Source organism: Xenopus laevis, chromosome 2S (genome assembly GCF_017654675.1).
Source record: "Xenopus laevis strain J_2021 chromosome 2S, Xenopus_laevis_v10.1, whole genome shotgun sequence".
NCBI lineage: Eukaryota > Metazoa > Chordata > Amphibia > Anura > Pipidae > Xenopus > Xenopus laevis.
Window position 1 is genome coordinate 123,543,209 of NC_054374.1, and position 18,772 is coordinate 123,561,980.

General features: G+C 41.9%; 1 protein-coding gene across 1 annotated transcript; it reads left to right on the forward strand.

Moving 5' to 3' along the window:
* The first annotated feature begins 10,175 nt into the window (after positions 1-10,175).
* pcdh8.S (protocadherin 8 S homeolog) lies at positions 10,176-17,338 on the forward strand. Its single transcript, XM_018249920.2, has 3 exons — positions 10,176-12,798; positions 12,880-13,087; positions 14,755-17,338. The coding sequence occupies exons 1-3, from the start codon at positions 10,429-10,431 to the stop codon at positions 15,162-15,164; spliced, it is 2,988 nt and encodes a 995-aa protein (XP_018105409.1). The 5' UTR covers positions 10,176-10,428; the 3' UTR covers positions 15,165-17,338.
* The last annotated feature ends 1,434 nt before the right edge of the window (positions 17,339-18,772 follow it).

Genomic DNA, 18,772 nt, shown 5'->3' on the forward strand with positions numbered 1-18,772 from the left:
TGTGACCTAACATGTATGGTTTGCTTGGTTTGTTTGTGAGCACAGTGAATTGTAGGATCCAACATGGCGGCCCTTATTTTTTAAAATGGCAATTTTCTATTTATGATTACCCAATATCATATACTACTAAAAAGTATATTATTATGAAAATGGTTTATTTACATGAAGCAGGGTTTTACAAATGAGCTGTTTTATACAATATATTTTTATACAGACCTGCATTGTTCAGGGGTATAGTTTTCCTTTAAAAATAATGATCCCAGTCATAAATGTTAAATGGAAGTCCTTGCCAGTGGGGCAAGGAGTAAAATGTGGGACCCCTTTTTCACATCTAATATAATTACTATAAAATAATAAAATTTGAGATTAATTAGAAATTATTTTTTTGCCACCAACTGACCTATGCATTGTCATATCCCAAGGGCAATTAAAGAAATGGTACTTGGAGAGAACTGTTTGATTTATAGTCATATCGTGACCAGAGCACATCTTGTCAGTGAAACAAATGTATTTCACTTCACTAATAATATCTTAGACAACCATAAACTGATAGAAGACATCGTTTGTGATCAATTGGAAGGGTGTAGGATTTCCTCTACCTTTTTCCCCACAGAATGGATATGATAGTGATGAGCAAAATTTTTCACCAGGTTTCGTCGCGAAAAAGATGCCCATACACTCCAATGGATGAAAAAAATTGTTGCACGTCAAAGGAAATTTATTGGCCATGGACTTAGAATTTTACACAAATTTTCAGAGAAGCAAAACGGGTTGGATTCACCCATCACTAATCCTGAGTACTCCACATAGTCCTTTAGGCTTTTGATTCAGATCAGTGGTGGTTTTGTAAATTCTCCCCATGGTGGTTGGTTAGTCACACCAGTGTCACAGACCAATACATATAAGTGCTCTCCCTGCACTCCCCATTGTACTCTCCTCGCACTCCTCACTTGCTACTAGATTTGCTATAGGCACAGACACTTCAGCTGCAAATGCGTCTTGGCAAAGAAAAGCACTGCTTTATTTAGTGCCAGTCAGCAAAGTGTTCATCACTAGTAACAGTAGACTTCACTACATTGTTCATTAACAATTAGCAAATGAATTGCAGGTGTTTGATCTAGCAGTTTTATCTACACTCAAGCTCAGGGAATAGTCCCTAATGTACAGTTCTAAGTATCTGAAAGCCCAAAATGGAAGAAACTCATTACACCTTAATATAATTTTGTAGGGGCCTGGGGCAAAGCAGCATGTATGGGTCCCAAGAGGGCAATTCATCCTGCAAGCCTCCATCTGTTGTTGAACTAAACACCACATCACCCCCTAAAAGCCATCTGCAACTAGATGCAATTCAGTGTTTGTCAACAACTAAAAGTTTGCAGGTTTGGAAGCCGTGATACAATTTGCATCTGTTTCACTATACATCAGTGTTAGCCAATCATGGGAAAAATATGGGGCACTTCTACAGCATCCAGCTAAAAGCATTTACTGCATTTCATTTCTATTTAATCACTTTTTAATCAGCGCAGACCTCCTAAGAACTTTATATATATTTCACAGAATTGGAAACCTTTGTATACATTTTTGTGTACAGGCACAGTCCCTTACATGATACTGTTCTGCGCATAACTGAGAACTGCTGATTCCCTGCTGTATGTTTAGCCAAAAATTTGTTGTAAGGCTTAGGTTTTGATAGACGTAAGCATATTGTTTTGGAACTGGGTTTTATTTTGCCAACAACTAAAATAATTCACCTTATGAAAGGTGGCAAAAATATATCACGCATGGGATTTCAAAAAAGCCTTATTAACACGAATTTGGGGCACATAACTTGTTTTATTTTATATAGGGCACTGGTGCCTGAACTGGTCTAAGAGGAGTTAATGACCACAGTTTTCATGGCCCTCACCACCCCCTTCTTTAACAACATAAGAATAATTTACAAAAATGGTTTTAATTACAGGAGACATATAGAATACATGAAAAAGCCGTTATTTGTAGGAAATAATGTATAATATATGGTACTGGTTTTACTTTTGGCTGTAATTTAATATTGTCTTCAAAAATGATTCCTTTATTGGAGTTGCACATAGATGTTCTCTGGTCCCTGCCTGTGTTTCAAATGAGGGGTGGGCATGTCCTAATGGTCCCTGCCAGAAATACAGTAGGAGGGGGACAGCCAATTACAGCCCTGCAGTCACATAAGCAAAGACAGGCTTCAGTTCCCTATCAGGTCAGTCTAGCTGCTGATTGGTTCCTATCCTACAGTGCAGTGTGCTGAGTGCTGCTGGTTCCCCTGTACAGCCAGAGACTTTAGGGAGCAGGAAGTTGAACAGATGGGAGGGATTACTAGGGTTTTTGCAGAAATATTCAATAAATTAGCCTGAAACACTACTTTTTTAAGCACAATTCTTCTATTTTTAAAAGAGTATAATGCACTGGCACATTCTAGTTTTTCACACAAAATGTCTCCTTTAGCAACAATAAAATATTAAATTGGCATAAAATGTTCATTTACACCTGGAAAATCATCAAATAACAAATTCATAATCAACTGTAAAGCATTTTTGTCAACCTAAGCCAATTTTTCACAAATACAATTCCATATTTCTAAATTAAATAACTCCCAACACACACAATTTAAAACAACCCCATTGCCAGTTGAACAGATGGGAGGGATTACTAGGGTTTTTGCAGAAATATTCAATAAATTAGCCTGAAACTACTTTTTTAAGCACAATTCTTCTATTTTTAAAAGAGTATGATGTACTGGCACATTCTAGTTTTTCACACAAAATGTCTCCTTTAACAACAATAAAATATTAAATTGACATAAAATGTTCATTTACACCTGGAAAATCATCAAATAACAAATTCATAATCAACTGTAAAGCATTTTTGTCAACCTAAGCCAATTTTTCACAAATATAATTCAATATTTCTAAATTAAATAACTCCCAACACACACAATTTAAAACAACCCCATTGCCGGTCAGGGCCCCCCTACAAGTTAAAAAAATCATTGGCGCCAGGGCCCCCCATACAAGTTTAAAAAACATTGGTGGCAATGGCCCCCCTTGCAAGTTAAAAAACAAAACATTGGTGGTTAGGGGCTACATAGAATTACACCTATGCAGTATTAAAATAATGCATTGGTGGTCAGGGGTTTAATTAAATAAAAAAACACATTGGTGTTCAGTGGAATTAATCTTAGGCTCCTTTAGTGGCTTTGGGCCTTTTCACGGCTTTGGGGCTTCAGCTGTGGCTCCTTTCGTGGCTTAGGTTCTTTTTGCGTCTTCTGGGTGTCAGCTTCAGCTTCTTTCGTGGCTTTGGGTCTTTTTCGTGGCTTTGGATTTTTTTTTTGCTGCTTCGGGACTTCAGCTCTTCTTGACTTCCGCTCTTCTAGACCTCAGCTCTTCGGATCTTCGGGACCTCGACTCTTCGGGACTTCGGCTCCTCGGGACTTCGGCTATTCTGCAATTTGGAACTTCAGCTCTTCAGCAGTTTGGCACATAAATATGGCGCTGTCGAGGGGGCCCGGCTAATTCAAAAAGTGCAGCACAGCCTGGTCCCCCTTTAGGACTGAGCCTAGTTTAACAGTACCCCCTGGGCCCTGCCTGCAGTTGCTGGGAGGGGCTGCTTCCTCTATACTACAAGAGAAATCCCCTGGCTGCTATCTGGAACACAAGGTAGGGAGTGGGGAGGAAGCAGGTGGGGAGGAGGGTAGGGGAATCATTTTGCAGGGGGGCCTGGTGAACTGTAGTAACGCTTTGTAGTTATGCCACTGGGTCCCACTAGACCTAAGACCTCAAAGAAAACCTATAAGTACAGCACTTTAAAGCTGAGCTCCAAAGCAAAAAAGAACAGCAAAAGCACTTTACTTGAAAAGCAAAGTGTGAAACCAACATTTAAAAGTTTTTCTCTAATTTGTTAGTGAGATCAGGAAGACTGAGTGTACATAAAGCACAAATGCAGAGGACAACTCCCAAACTATCTGCTAAGGTCCCAATCACATTCTCAAATGCTATTGTCAGTTTCATCAGAAGCCAAGTAACCTGTATATTGATGGGATGTGCGTGGAAACTGGAGTATGCAGAAGAAACCCAAGCAAGCACAGGAGAACAATCAAATTCCTTTAAGACAGTGCCCTGACACAGCCATAGAAATACACTGCAGAGCAACAACAATGCTAAGCGCCACTGTGCTGTCTGTATATTTTATGCTTATATTTTAGCTAAATAAATCCTGCAGTGTTGGGTTTGTTTTTTAAAATGGGCTATTTCAATAAAATGTGATTTAAGGAAAAGTTACTGTGTATAAGGCAATCATTAATGAAACTTCTGAGAGCACTCAAAGCTCACTGAACCTTTTGCCAGTCAGAAGCTGGAGGAAAGCAGAGAACTGTTTTGGCTCTCAACATTTGCACCTGACATGCCTGGAAGTAACCCAATGGAAATGTAAGTGGCTGTTAGTTCATTGTGTGCCTCATGCTTTGAAACACTGACAGGTGCATTAAAGAAAGCACAGATATCTGGGGGAAACCATGGAGCCCATAGAGCTGTACAGATGAATTTTCAAAACAGGATCTGACAAATAAACAATAAAAATAAAAGAAAGCAGGCAGGATTATTAGCTTGCTCGGTGCTTGCTCAGCTCAATTCTGCACTCTACTTAAATGTACTTATCATCAGTCAGGCTCTCAGCTAGGATATATGTTTACTTTAACCTTATCAGTGCTGGCCATTTGTAGTGCCATGCTTGTTGTTGTTAGGGCAGGGGCCCACGGGCAGATTTGGGGAGATTTAGTCACCTGGCGACTAATCGCCTCTTCTGCGGGGTGACAATCTCCCTCAACTGCCTTCGACCTGCCTTCCGCCTGCTGTAATGAGAAAACGCCAGTGCCAATGCACTCACGGTGCTTTGATTTCTCAAGTTGCCTGAAGTTGCCTCACGAGGAAGCTTCGGGCAACTTCGGAAATCGAAGCGCCGCGAGTGCATTGGCGCTGGCGTTTTCTCATTATATCAGGCAGAAGGCAGGGGGAAGGCAGTTTGGCAAGATTGTCGCCCGGCAGAAGAGGCGATTAGTCACCAGGCGACTAAATCTCCCCTAATCTGCCCGTGTGCCCCTGCCATACATGGTATGGTTGTAGATCAAAGGGAAACCTAGAAACACAGAAACACAGAATTTTTCATACTTTCATATAGGACTAAACCAAATCCCAAACCAAATCTAAACCCTAATTTGTATATGCAAAAAAAGGTTGAATGCTAGCTGAATCCCAAACCAAATCCTGTGCATTGCTACAGCAAATGGAGCACCACCTTTACTTTTTCAGATGAGACTCAATGGAGGCAAATTTGCTTGTGGGCAGTAACCCATAGCAGTGATTGTCTTTTTCCAGCCAGTTGCAGGTAGAACAATGAATTGATTAGTTGCTTTGGGTTACTTCCCGTGGAATAAATGACCCCCGTGTTCAGGAGTGGGTCCTCGAATTTATGGAGGTAGGGTGTAGTGCTGCTATAATCTTTAGTGATTCACATGAATGGGTGCAATGGTTCTTATAACTTAACCAGAACTTATTTATTGAGAACAATCCACAAAGGAGATTACTGAGACAACACAGGGCACAATCACTGAATAATCAGTACAATCGAACATAAATAATCACCGCTCTGACTCACCGCTCAGTTGTGAAGTTTAAATGGCATGGTCCGTACGCGTCACGTGACACACTCTGCGTGTTATTTTAATGTGGATAAGTAATTGTTTTTAAACCATAAATGAATGTTTTGGAAATCCATTCAGAACTCTCATACTCACTAACAGCACTGAGAACCAAGAGTACCCTTGTATAGAACATATAATGCGGAATATCATCCAGTATGCCCAAAGTTCTCTCTTCTTTGGGGTACTCTTCTTCAAGGGGAACCCAGGTGGGGAACCATCTAGTCCCTAAAACCTGCATACTGGAATCCTTTCAAGGCAACAATGCTAATGGAAACCCCTTCTAGCAATCCTTGGTGGAGCCAAAAGCTGCTCATATAAATAGACCTGAGCCTGGCAAACTCTCCTAGAGAAATCTATGACAGGAGATAACTGCCATTTACTAAATCCTGCAGCTGGGGTGACACCTTCCCTTCCCTAAAAAAGCTGCACAGTTTATCAATATATAGCACAGTGCTGTGCCATCTTGTGGCTAACTAGAGAAACTAGGTTCATGGTTTGACCAAAGAAGAAGAGCAATACACTCTGTATGAACTAAGGGGCATGTCAGTGGATTGCACAAAAAATTGGGAAACTATTTCTGTCCCCTATACCTGCCTTCAGTGCATCCCTCATAGATTCTACATTTGCGGGTACTAAGCAAATGGTTAGCTGTTAAAGGAGCCAATTATTGGAAACATTCCAGTTAAATGGGTCCCTGCTAATGAATAAAGTGTATTTTGGCACCAGAGTAGCAACTCATAGTAAGCAATCAGTAAACAACTTTGAACTGTGTATAATGTCGGTTTCAATGCTACAGGTTGCAATGTCAGTGCATCGTTGCACCTAGGATATAAACTGTTTAAAAATCCCATCAGGAAGGGACTGTGTTGGTGAGTTGTGCCATCCTCTTCCACTGAGTCCCCTGCTATGGCAGCATGATCTGATCATTGCCACCAATTATCCAACAATTGGATCGACCCAATTTCTCCAACCACATACGTAACTTATCCAAACATTTAGATCTCCACCTATATGGCTACTTTAAAGGGATACTGTCATGGGAAAAAAAATTTTTTTCAAAATGAATCAGTTTATAGTGCTGCTCCAGCAGAATTCTGCACTGAAATCCATTTCTCAAAAGAGCAAACAGATTTTTTTATATTCAATTTTGTAATCTGACATGGGGCTAGACATTTTGTCAATTTCCCAGCTGCCCCATGTCATGTGACTTGTGCCTGCACTTTAGGAGAGAAATGCTTTCTGGCAGGCTGCTGTTTTTCCTTTTCAATGTAACTTAATGTGTCTCAGTGGGACATGGGTTTTCACTATTGAGTGTTGTTCTTAGATCTACCAGGCAGCTGTTATCTTGTGTTAGGGAGCTGTTATCTGGTTACTTTCCCATTGTTCTTTTGTTTGGCTGCTAGGGGAAAAAGGGAGGGGGGTGATATCACTCCAACTTGCAGTACAGCCGTAAAGAGTGATTGAAGTTTATCAGAGCACAAGTCACATGACTTGGGGCAGCTGGGAAATTAACAAAATGTCTAGCCCCATGTCAGATTTCAAAATTGAATATAAAAAAATCTGTTTGCTCTTTTGAGAAATGGATTTCAGTGCAGAATTCTGCTGAAGCAGCACTATTAATGGATTCATTTTGAAAATTTTTTTTTTCCCATGACAGTATCCTTTTAAAGGAGAATGAAACCCAGTACAACCACTGTACTGGCCACTGTCCCAGCTATACTACAGAGCTCCCCTGAAACAGCCCCTTTGCATTATCTATTCCCAAAAAGCACAGTGATGTTGGCAGGTGTAATGTCACTTCACTTAATCTCCTCTTGGAAGTTATCACTGACAGTCACATTATTTCTAAAGAGCAGATCAAGTGACAAGACATAGTTCCTGCCCACCCTGCAAATGAAGCTCTTTTAGGGGGTGCAGTGGTGCAGGGGGTGGCAACTATATCAGTCATGAATTGTGTTTTGCTATAAGTCTGTATATTTAACACTGTAAGGTAATATTAAGTTAAATGAGGATAAACTGTCAGCTTTTTTTTCCCCTCACTTTTAAAAAGTTAATATTTAACTCCCTTAATGTGAATGTGTAAAGGGGAAAATAAAATATCCACAGGAGGGGCTGCACTTTGTTGTGCAGGATCGCTCAATAGGCTGCTTTTGGTAGGGGGGCATTTCATCATTTTAACAATTTAAATGGCAGTTTGACTCTTTTGTGGCAGGCTAAACTTTCGGCAGTTCTTTTGATCAGTTCACAAACCCTACAGCTAAATATTTCAGAGGTAGAAAGTCTGACCAGTAGTAGCTGCAAACTGCATGCACTGCAAATCAAGAGCAGGAATGTTAAAGGAAAACTATACCCTCAAAATAAACACTTAAGCAACAGATAGTTTACATCATATTAAGCGGCATATTAAAGAATCTTATCAAACAGGTATATATATTTAAGTAAATATTGCCTTTTACATCTCTTGCCTTGAGCCACCATTTTGTGATGGTCTGTGTGCTGCCTCAGAGATCACCTGACCAGAAATACTACAACTCTAACTGTAACAGGAAGAAGTGTGGAAGCAAAAGACACAACTCTGTCTGTTAATTGGCTCATGTGACCTAACAAGTATAGTTTGGTAAGTTTGTGTGCACAGTATGATCCCAGTGGGCGGCCCTTATTTTTTAAATGGCAATTTTCTATTTATGATTACCCAATGGCACATACTCCTAAAAAAAGTATATTATTATGAACAGGCCTGGACTGGCAATCTGTGGGTTTTGGCAAATGCCAGAGGGGCTGCTATAAGGTCCCATAGAAAGTCAGTATTTAGTGGGCTGGTGAGGGCTGTTTGGGCCTCTATGTGGGCTGATTGGGCCTCTGTGTATCTGAAATGCCAGGGCCTATTTTAATTCTCAGTTCGGACCTTTATGAAAATGGTTTATTTACATGAAGCAGGGTTTTAATAGAGACCTACATTGTTTCGGGGGTATAGTTTTCCTTTAATCCAGGGTTTCTATGGATTAAGAGTTGAATATGTATGGATATGAATGAATATAATGTTACACTATAATGATAATGTAACTATTGACCTGAAATGTATATCTCAGAAGCATAAACAAATATATCTTCATTTTACTGATACTTCTATAGTTTAGTTCTCGTATTGATAGTGCAGATGCATTATTGGCAGAGATATAAGTGGAATGAAAGATTCAGGTACTATGTCACATATTGCTGCTGGCAGATAGTGATAGAAAGATTTAGTTTGAGACAAAGAGAAATAGAAGGAGAGAGAGAATACAAGAAGTAATAATAATGATTATAATAGCAGAAATCCCTACAAATAGGTAACATAAGATTTGTATGCTCATGTTTCTGGCAGAGGGGGCAATAATATCGGTACAGTCCAGGCAAGTGTATGATATTATGTATGTGAATAGGTCAGACATTCATTGACCGACCCCCCTATAGAGAAGCACGATGTAATTGCACGTGTTACATGTTCCTGCAAAGTCCCAGGATAGTCCACGTGGGATCTTCTCCCATTTAATGGGCAGATGGTTCAGTCGCTCACGGTTCGTGTCAGGTTGAGCCTCCTGCTGGGGTTTTGTTCTCCTGGAACGAGACTGGTGTTGCTTCCCAGAGAGGCCCTGGTAGAATAAAGCGCAAATCCCCTAAATAGGCGGAACTGAGCATGAGGGGCAATGGCACACTAAATGCATTCTAATAGGAGAGCGCTATTGTGTCCCATTCAGCGCCCATCATCGTTTAGTGAAAGAGTTATAGCGCTGATTGGCTCTGAATGGGGGAGCAGAATGGATACATGTGGCGTTTGCTCATTATATTCATCTTAGTCCAATTCCTCTGTGGAAACTGTTCAACTTTCTTCCCATGTGCCTGTCATTCAGACATAATAGAGACATCGGAGCTTCGCACGGGACAACCCACCAGGCTATTCTATTCCTGTCGCTAACGAGCGCTTCACAAGCCTTTCAGTCTGATCTTTGGAACCCCCCTTGCAAATCTTCTCAGGCTTTCGCCTAAATCCTATTTGGAACATTTCATTGTTCCTTCGGCCAAGACTATGGGCTGAATCCTACAATCGTTTGATAAAGCAAATCGCAGCTCTGATCTCACGCGACTGAACGACTATTGCGCGCAGATCTGAAAAAATGCAGATTAATCGTTCAGGCTCGTTTAGGGGCCAAAACTGACATGATCTTCATTAAAAGCTCTGCCCTGCACATTATCCTGCCATATCCCAGTATATACATTATCACTTTAGCATTTGGCTCCTGTAGAATCAACACCAAACCTCTATTCAAGACAAACAATAAGAGACTTGTGAATAACCCTTTTGTCGCTCAACAGCTTGGCAACTGATCGCAGGTCTTTCACATGGCACACTTGGAGGCAATTGAATAGTTAACTCTGGGCAATGGGAAGAATTCAAGAGGATAGAGTCAAAGGGAGCCCTGTGATTGGCTGCTCCTCAACTAATTTACATGTCTGCTCCTATAAAACCCTTCAGACTAGTCCCGCGTAGAAACACAGACTGTGTACGAGGAAGAGCGACAGGGACTTCTACGATTTTGTTGAATGGTTTTTGCGGCTACTATGGGGGATAAATAACTCTCCTGCTTACAAGAATATTTTTCTCTTGCACTGCAGAATCAGTAAAAGTTGCTAGCACAGACTGCAGTAGAAATATCTTTAGAGAAATGGGGAGTCGTTACCTTTGGACTGTCGCTCTGTGCGTGTGGGTGTCGGTGTGTCGGTGCAAGACCGCGCGCTATAGGACTTATGAGGAGGACGAGCCTGGCACAGTGATAGGGAGTTTGGCGGAAGATCTTCACCTGGAGGGAAGTTTCCGACTGATGAGACAGTTCAACAATTCCCTTATCCACGTCCGTGAGAGTGACGGACAGCTGAGTATCGGGGAGCGGATAGACCGGGAGCGAATCTGCCGACAGTCCCCTCACTGTACCCTGGCTCTGGACGTGGTGAGTGTGGCCAAGGAGCAGTTCAAGTTGATCCACGTGGAGGTGGAGGTGAGAGACATCAATGACAACAGCCCTCGCTTCCCCGGCGCAGAAATACCCGTGGAGGTGTCTGAGGGCGCCAGTCTGGGCACCAGGATTCCTTTAGACATCGCCACAGACGAAGACGCGGGCGTCAATTCCATCCAGACCTTTCAGATCTCAGAGAACAGTCACTTCAGCATCGACGTGCAGACCCGGGCGGATGGGGTGAAATACGCAGACTTGGTGCTGATGAAAGAGCTGGACCGGGAGAGTCAGTCCGCTTATACCCTGGAGCTGTTGGCTATGGACGGCGGGAGCCCATCTCGCTCTGGCACGGCGATGGTTAAGGTGAGAGTGTTGGACTTCAATGACAACAGTCCCGTGTTTGAGAGGGACGCGGTGACGGTTGAGCTGATGGAAGACTCTCCGGTGGGATTCCTGCTGCTGGACCTCAACGCGGTTGACCCCGACGAAGGTGTCAATGGAGAAATCGTGTATGGCTTCAGCCCGCAGGTCCCCCAGGAGGTGCGTCAGTTGTTTAAAATCGATGCCAAATCTGGTCGCCTCACTCTTGAAGGTCAAGTTGACTTTGAGACGAAGCAAACGTACGAGTTTGATGTCCAAGCGCAAGACATGGGAGCCAACCCCCAGACAGCCACCTGTAAAGTCATCGTGCGAGTCATTGATGTGAATGATAACGCCCCGGTCATCACCATCACCCCCCTCACCTCCATCAGCGCCGGGGTCGCCTACATCACCGAGGCGGCTGCCAGGGAAAGCTTCGTAGCGCTGATCAGCACCATGGACAGGGACTCCGGCCACAATGGACAAGTTCACTGCACTCTCTATGGGCACGAGCATTTCAGGCTGCAGCAAGCCTATGAGGACAGCTACATGATCGTCACCTCCTCTGCTCTGGACAGGGAGAAAATAGCCGAGTACAACCTGACAGTGGTGGCAGAAGACCTGGGCTCACCCCCTTTTAAAACTGTCAAGCAGTACACTATTCGGGTGAGCGATGAGAACGACAATGCCCCTGTTTTTGCTAAGCCGGTGTACGAGGTCTCAGTGCTGGAAAATAACGCCCCCGGGTCTTATATCACCACTGTAGTGGCCAGGGACCCGGACTTCGGGCACAATGGTAAAGTTATTTACAGACTAATGGAGACTGAAGTCATGGGGGCCCCTATATCAACTTATGTATCGCTGGACCCTGCGACTGGCGCAGTCTACGCACTGAGGACTTTTAACCACGAGATCCTCCAGCAGTTGGACCTGAGAATCCTGGCGAGTGACGGAGGGTCCCCCCAGCTCACAAGCAGCGCGATCATTAAGGTGAAGATCGCAGACCAGAATGATAACGCGCCTGTGATCGTCCAACCAGCCCTGTCCAACGGGTCGGGAGAAGTCGAGGTCCCAGCTAGAGCCCCGCACGGCTTTTTGGTCACGCAGATTAAAGCTAAAGATGCGGACGAAGGGGTTAACGCCGAGCTGACCTATAGCATCGCACAACAAGGCAGGAATGTGTTCAGCATTAATAAAGCCACGGGGGAAGTCTTTCTGGTTGCAGATGTCAGTGAAGCCGTAGGACAGACTTTCAGGACCACAGTGAGTGTGAGTGACAGCGGGAGGCCCCCTCTATCCAGCACGGCCACCATCACTTTCCTGGTCACGTCGGCGACCCCTCCAATAAACCCCGAACTCATGCAGCCGAGTTCTTGGGAGGAAAAAGTGTCCCGCTGGGATATGCCCCTCATAGTCATCATTGTCCTGGCTGGCAGTTGCACCTTGCTCCTAGCGGCCATCATCACTATTGCAACCACCTGCAACAAACGCAGAAAGGAGAATAAAGGCGGCAGCAAGAACCCGAGGGACATCTCTGAGCTGGAGAAAGGGGAGCAGGATGATGACGAGGGGCTTATTAGCAGCCAACAGGGGAATCTGTTTGATACCAGGCCCTTTACTGGCACAGACCTACCACCGACCCCTGAAGCTCCCACTACGGAAGAAACATTCGGCACCTGTCTGTACGACCCCCAGAAGCGACTGCGGACCACTAACAGTGAGGTGAGGGCCTCGGCCATTTGTTTGGGTTAAGGCAGGGGGGCAATTTCCAGCTTCTTCTAACCACTCTTTACCCCCCTACAGAATTACACCCCAGCTCCTGTCTTCAGCAAAGACGCTGGTCCCACTGTGACAGTTTGGAAAGGGCACTCGTTCAACACGATCCCCCTGCGGGAGGCTGAGAAGTTCAGCGGAAAGGACAGCGGCAAAGGAGACAGCGACTTCAACGACAGCGATTCTGATATTAGCGGAGACGCACTGAAAAAGGATCTCATTAACCACATGCAGACAGGTGAGACTGCCGTGCGACAATAAACTGCCATAATCCTGGGCTTTCTGTAGCTGCTGGCAATGTGCTGGGCGAGGGCATGAGCAAGTCATTTGATATTCTATTTGGTTATAAAATATGAAACCAATGGATGATTTTTAAACTACAATAACCAGCATCCCCTTTAAAGTTTTCTTGTTGCTGAAAGATTTAATTAAATAGCATTGGGTATATTGTGTATTTACTGTAATAATCCAGGTATCTCCTTTAGATATGCAGCTAAACATTTCATACATTTTCTTTCTTTGCATTGCGAGATGTTCATTTACACAGTACTCCTACAGCTTGCACACATACACCAACATGGTGCCAGTTTCAATACATGGCCAAATACATTCTCAATGTGATCACCAGCCCCCTAATAGAAACAGAACAATTAGGTTTCTGTTCTACCATTGTACACACTGTAAGGATACCCAGGCACACCTATACATGGAAAATGTAAGGTACTTTTGGAAATCTTGTGCTGCAGGGGCAAGGTCAGTACAAGGTGATGCACTTCCAGCACCCCCTCATCATTAGGCAGAACTGCACTGCATGGAACAAAGCTAAATCATACCATTCAATAAACACATGTTGAGATATATACAGTATATATATATATATATCATTTCTGAGCATATTTGCCAATGTGTCACATTTTGCCTTCCTCATAGATTGCTTTCCCTGACACATCTGTATGTTTCCAACATTCTGTTTTAGTTCATTTCTTTAAAATGAGTGGACATAGCCATGTCTGTTAAGTACAATTATCACCTAAAACCCCTTAATGAATGAAAAGATTTTTTTTTTTCATATTTGTATTTTTAACTGTTTTGGGTTAAGAATGTGTCACAGAGGAAACGGTAACAGCATGGTAGTTTTAACCCATGCTGTTACTTGCCTGTTAAAGTCCTAGTACATTATTAAGATAGTTATCCTACCATAATTATGTAAATATTCTAATTATCCTAATGTCTGCCACACAATTGTATAGTAAACCAGCAGGTAGAAAAAGCAATAGTTTCCCTTGCACTAGCAACACTGCAGGTGCAGAAGGGAACATTTGCAGTAAAGTGAAAGGGAGACTATTAAAGGAGCACATTTGTGCAACATTGTGCACTTTTAGGTAAACATGAAAGCTGCCATCTTGTATCCTCACTGGTGTGATACTTTCTAAAGACGGGAAACTGTAGGCCCTGCAGCTCTTGTTGTACTGCATCTCCCAGTATTCCACCCAAGCAAAAGGTCGGAGTAGAATATCGGGAACTTGGGGGGAATGCTGGGACTCAAAGTACAAAAGGCCTCCTGTTGCCCTTCATTGTCCTAGAGAAGTATGCATAGAGTGCCTCTACAGGTTAAATGTACATTATGCATTTGCAGAACACCATTTCCAGTTGTCCTCCTCAGTAACATGAGATGGAAGAGCTGCTGAAAATTATAAATTATAATTATAAATTATACAGTATTTATTGATACACCAAATACAATAGTCATGCTCACATTTATTCATATATGATAAAACAAGTTATATTTTCTGTTTATAATGTACTTTAAAAGTAAAGTTTGCATCAACCGGCATATCACAATGGAAATGATTTACAAGTGGCAAAGAGCAAATGATCTGAAAAATCCATATCTTTTTATTTTAGGATTATGGGCCTGCACAACTGAATGCAAGATCCTGGGGCACTCAGATCGCTGCTGGAGTCCATCTTGCGGGAGACCCCCCAATTCTCATCCCCCCACAGTGCACACTGGACAGCTCTCTGTCTCCAGCTTTTGCAAGAGCACGTCACTGCCTCGTGATCCTTTGCACAGAGATAACTACTACCAGTCCTCTCCAGCTCAGGCACACCTTCCCAAAACAGGGGGACTTCAGAGCGTCTATGAGAAAGTACTGCCCAAAGACTATGAAAGCAGGACAATAAAGCTGATCTCCCCGCCAAGACCTGGAAGACTCCCTGACCTCCAGGAAATCACAATGCCTTTGTATAAGTCCCCGGGCACCAAAAGATACATGTCTCCAGATGACAGTACCTGTGAGCAGGATGAACTTTAAAATTATTTATCTCTAACCCTAATATGCAGACTTTCACAGTTGGGTATATAAGGCTTTGTGAGTTCAAATGTTTAAGTTATTTATTAGAGAAGGGAGCTTATTATACAGTTACAAGATGTTTAAAACCCTTTTATTACTATAGTGTACTAAGGGTCAGAAATATCAATACAGCATTACTAGGTTTGCTCTTATGTTTGGTTTGGGAAAACACTGGTGTACATTGTACCATATATGCAACTTTGAATTATGGAGAGTATAAAATGCAAAATGGGCATGTCAGATCAGACTCTTGACCGAACAGTTCTCCCTCCTGAAACAGCAATGTAAAATGATTTTGATGGCCACAGACCACAATACTCTTACACATATACAAAGAGGTGCCAAGCTCAGGAAACGTAACATTTTGGTCTGTCAGTCACTCACAGATCAGTTAGATCATTTCTAGTGATGAGCGAATTTATTCGTCAGGAATGAATTTGTGGCGAATTTCCGCGTTCCACCGGCGCAAATAGATTTGCGAATTCTACAATTCCGACACCGGCGACAATTCAGATGGCAGTGACAAGTAAACGGAAGCCCATTGACTAATGTGCGTCACACGTCATCAATTTTGTCGCCCACGAATTGACGAGTTTTACAAAATTTCCACCCGTTTTGTGAATTTCGCAGGAAATTTGCGAATTTTCATGGAGAAATGGGACAAATTCACCCATCACTAATTATCTGCAAACAGATCATGTCTGTTCTATACAATGTGGTTTTTCAGTGATCAGATTATTCAGATTCAAATGATCAGATCAGTGGTGCAACTAGATATTACTGGTCCCCACAGCAGATTATTTTTCAGGCCCCCAAATTGACCAGTTTTACCAATATCTTATTTAAATTGTATATGAATTGGGACCTCATGGGGCCCTATACCTTCTGGGGGCCCCTGCAGCCGCAGGGTCTGCTTTCTCTATAGTTATGCCCCTCAATCAGATCATTTAATTCGTGGGTGACTGTATTCTGTTCTTTGCTGCAAGTTACCTTTCCAACAACCGTTGCAGTTACTAGTCCTTAGTCACTTGGGGTTCTCTAGATGAGACAGCTATATTCTGACCTGGTGACTAAACAATGGCTTCTTCTCTAAACTATACAATACACACAATCATATAGGAGGTGTATGAAAACAGAGGTGGTGTAATTCTGGAGTGAGCCTGTCTTATAGTCATTATGTTGATTTCTATGGAACAGCGTCTTCTTTCTGATTATAAATACAAAGCAACCGTTTCTTATTAGATTTTACTCCCTCTCGTTTCATAAATGGAGCAGTTTGGGGTTCTAAAAATAAATCCTATTAATCCTAGCATTCCTCAAATACAACTTCTGCGATACTCTTTCCAGTGTGATCCGAAGAAGGGTAATTTGAATATTAATATTTTCAATAGATTTTAACCTTTTGTTAGGTAATCTTGTACCTGGATAAGCAGCTATGTGTATTTAGTAGAATGACAAGGAACAATGCATTCCCAGAGACAGAGGGAGGAATCAGTCTAACCCTGGTGCTGAGCAGAAAACACAGAAAAGTCTCGTGTTTTCCAGACCTATTATTTTACAGGAAATTTTAGTACAGACCAGGGGTATTTTTTTGCATGTGGCAAAAATGGTAAAATAATCTTCCCAATGTGCCTTAACAAAGATTAATAATAAACGTAGTGATACATTCCTGTCAGGCAAATGCCGTTTGGGTTTTCCAAACAAAAATAGTTTCTTTTCTGTTTATATAATTTTTATGAAATGTCCGTATTTCATTTTTTTTAACCACATTCATTCCCTTAGCTGACATGTGACTTGCCATTTGGTAGTGATTATAACTATGAATACTGTGTACTTGTAATATGTCTGTAAATAGTCAAAAAGATGTTCTATTTTTATATTTAAAAAACAAAATATTCAAAATGAAAATCTATTGCCAAAGGAACTATGGGTGTAAATACAACTGTATACCTTAAGTCACTCAAAATGTATATGTTTAAATGTACATTTGAACAGTTATCTCAAAGATTTGACTTGCAAAATGTGACTTGTAGTTTATGCACTTGTGGTTCATGGAAAATGTTATTTAATTGCTTTTTACTTGAGAAAAATGTCACCATAAAACACTCTAATAAAGTATTTGTGACTTCTGTGAAGCACCCTACTGCAGCTTCTCTTCTGAAAAATGTTAATTCTCCATTCAAAGTGAAGATGGGGACCCAGAGCCTTGTTGCCATGTAACTAAAAACCACTTGCAGATAAATTCATCTGACGTTGAAGAGCACCTGAAAACAGCTCCACAGGTGGATAAAAAACATTTAACATCCAATAAGATGTTTGCTTTTCCACAGGTGACCAGTAAATGCTACTTGCTGATTGGTTGCTTCATGTCTTTTGTTACAGTCACAGATTGGAGCGTAAAACAATATGGCAGCACACAGGAGCATGTACAGTATTAATCCAACTGTTCATTATAATAAGGGAAGGGAAACATACTTTCAACAGTTTGTATATTATCTTTGTTTAAAAGTATGTTGTAACTAAAGAGACCTTTAATAATTAGGTCTTTGTTGCATTTGCTTTAAAAAAAAAAATGGGGAAGGGGTAAAAAGCATTATATATACTTTCTTTATTTTGTGCTTGATCCCGACCTGCAGGATTTTTACCAGTTAAAAGTGATGGCCAATGTGGATATTTGTTGCCCATGGTAAAAATGCATGACTGCAGGCAAAAAATTTCCCCAAAATGCCTCTCCACCGGCAATGTCGGTAAAACCTACACATCCTGAATTCACCTGAAGATTCCTCCTGAGACAACTTTGAGAGATTTCAAAAGAATGAATCGATGCGGTGATTTTATTATCAGTGATTTCAGTTATTGCAGTGGAGAGAGATATCCCGGATGTTAATGTGTCAACTTAGTAATAAAGGTGTGGACTCTGAACTGTTACCATTTGCTACATTAGTTGAAACAGTTTAGTGTTAGCAGCTATTGTATCAATTGTATCAGCTGCCTTTAATAAAAATGAGGGATTTAGCTCAGCGGGTGGGGTTGTAGTTAAGAAATGCATCAAGTAGTGTAGAGCAGGTTACAAATTCGAGCATATAGAACTGCTCTAGGATTATATGAGAAGGGTTAAAAAGAAATTGGAAAAAAGTAATTTCTGGTGAACTATTAGAAATGAATGGAAGTTGAAAAATGTTTTGAAGGTGAACTACCCCATTAAATACAGGGTTGAAGATTAAAGGAGAAGGAAAGCTACCAAAGCAGTTTATTGCCAATAATTAGCAACAATAGTGTAAGCTATAAGACTATATTTATTCTGCAGAATACATTACCATACCTGAGTAAACAGCTCTTGAAGATCTCTGCTTGTTTAGGATATCAGCCGCCATATTAGCTTGGTGTGACATCACTTCCAACCTTAGTCTCTCCCTGCTCACTCATAGTTCTGGGCTCAGATTGTAGCAGGGAGACGAGGAGGGGGAGAGGGAGAGAGGAGCAAACTGAGCATGCTCAAGCCCTAGCCCTGGAGGTTTATGCTGAAAACAGGAAGTCTGATACAGAAGCCCATGTGTACACAATAGAAG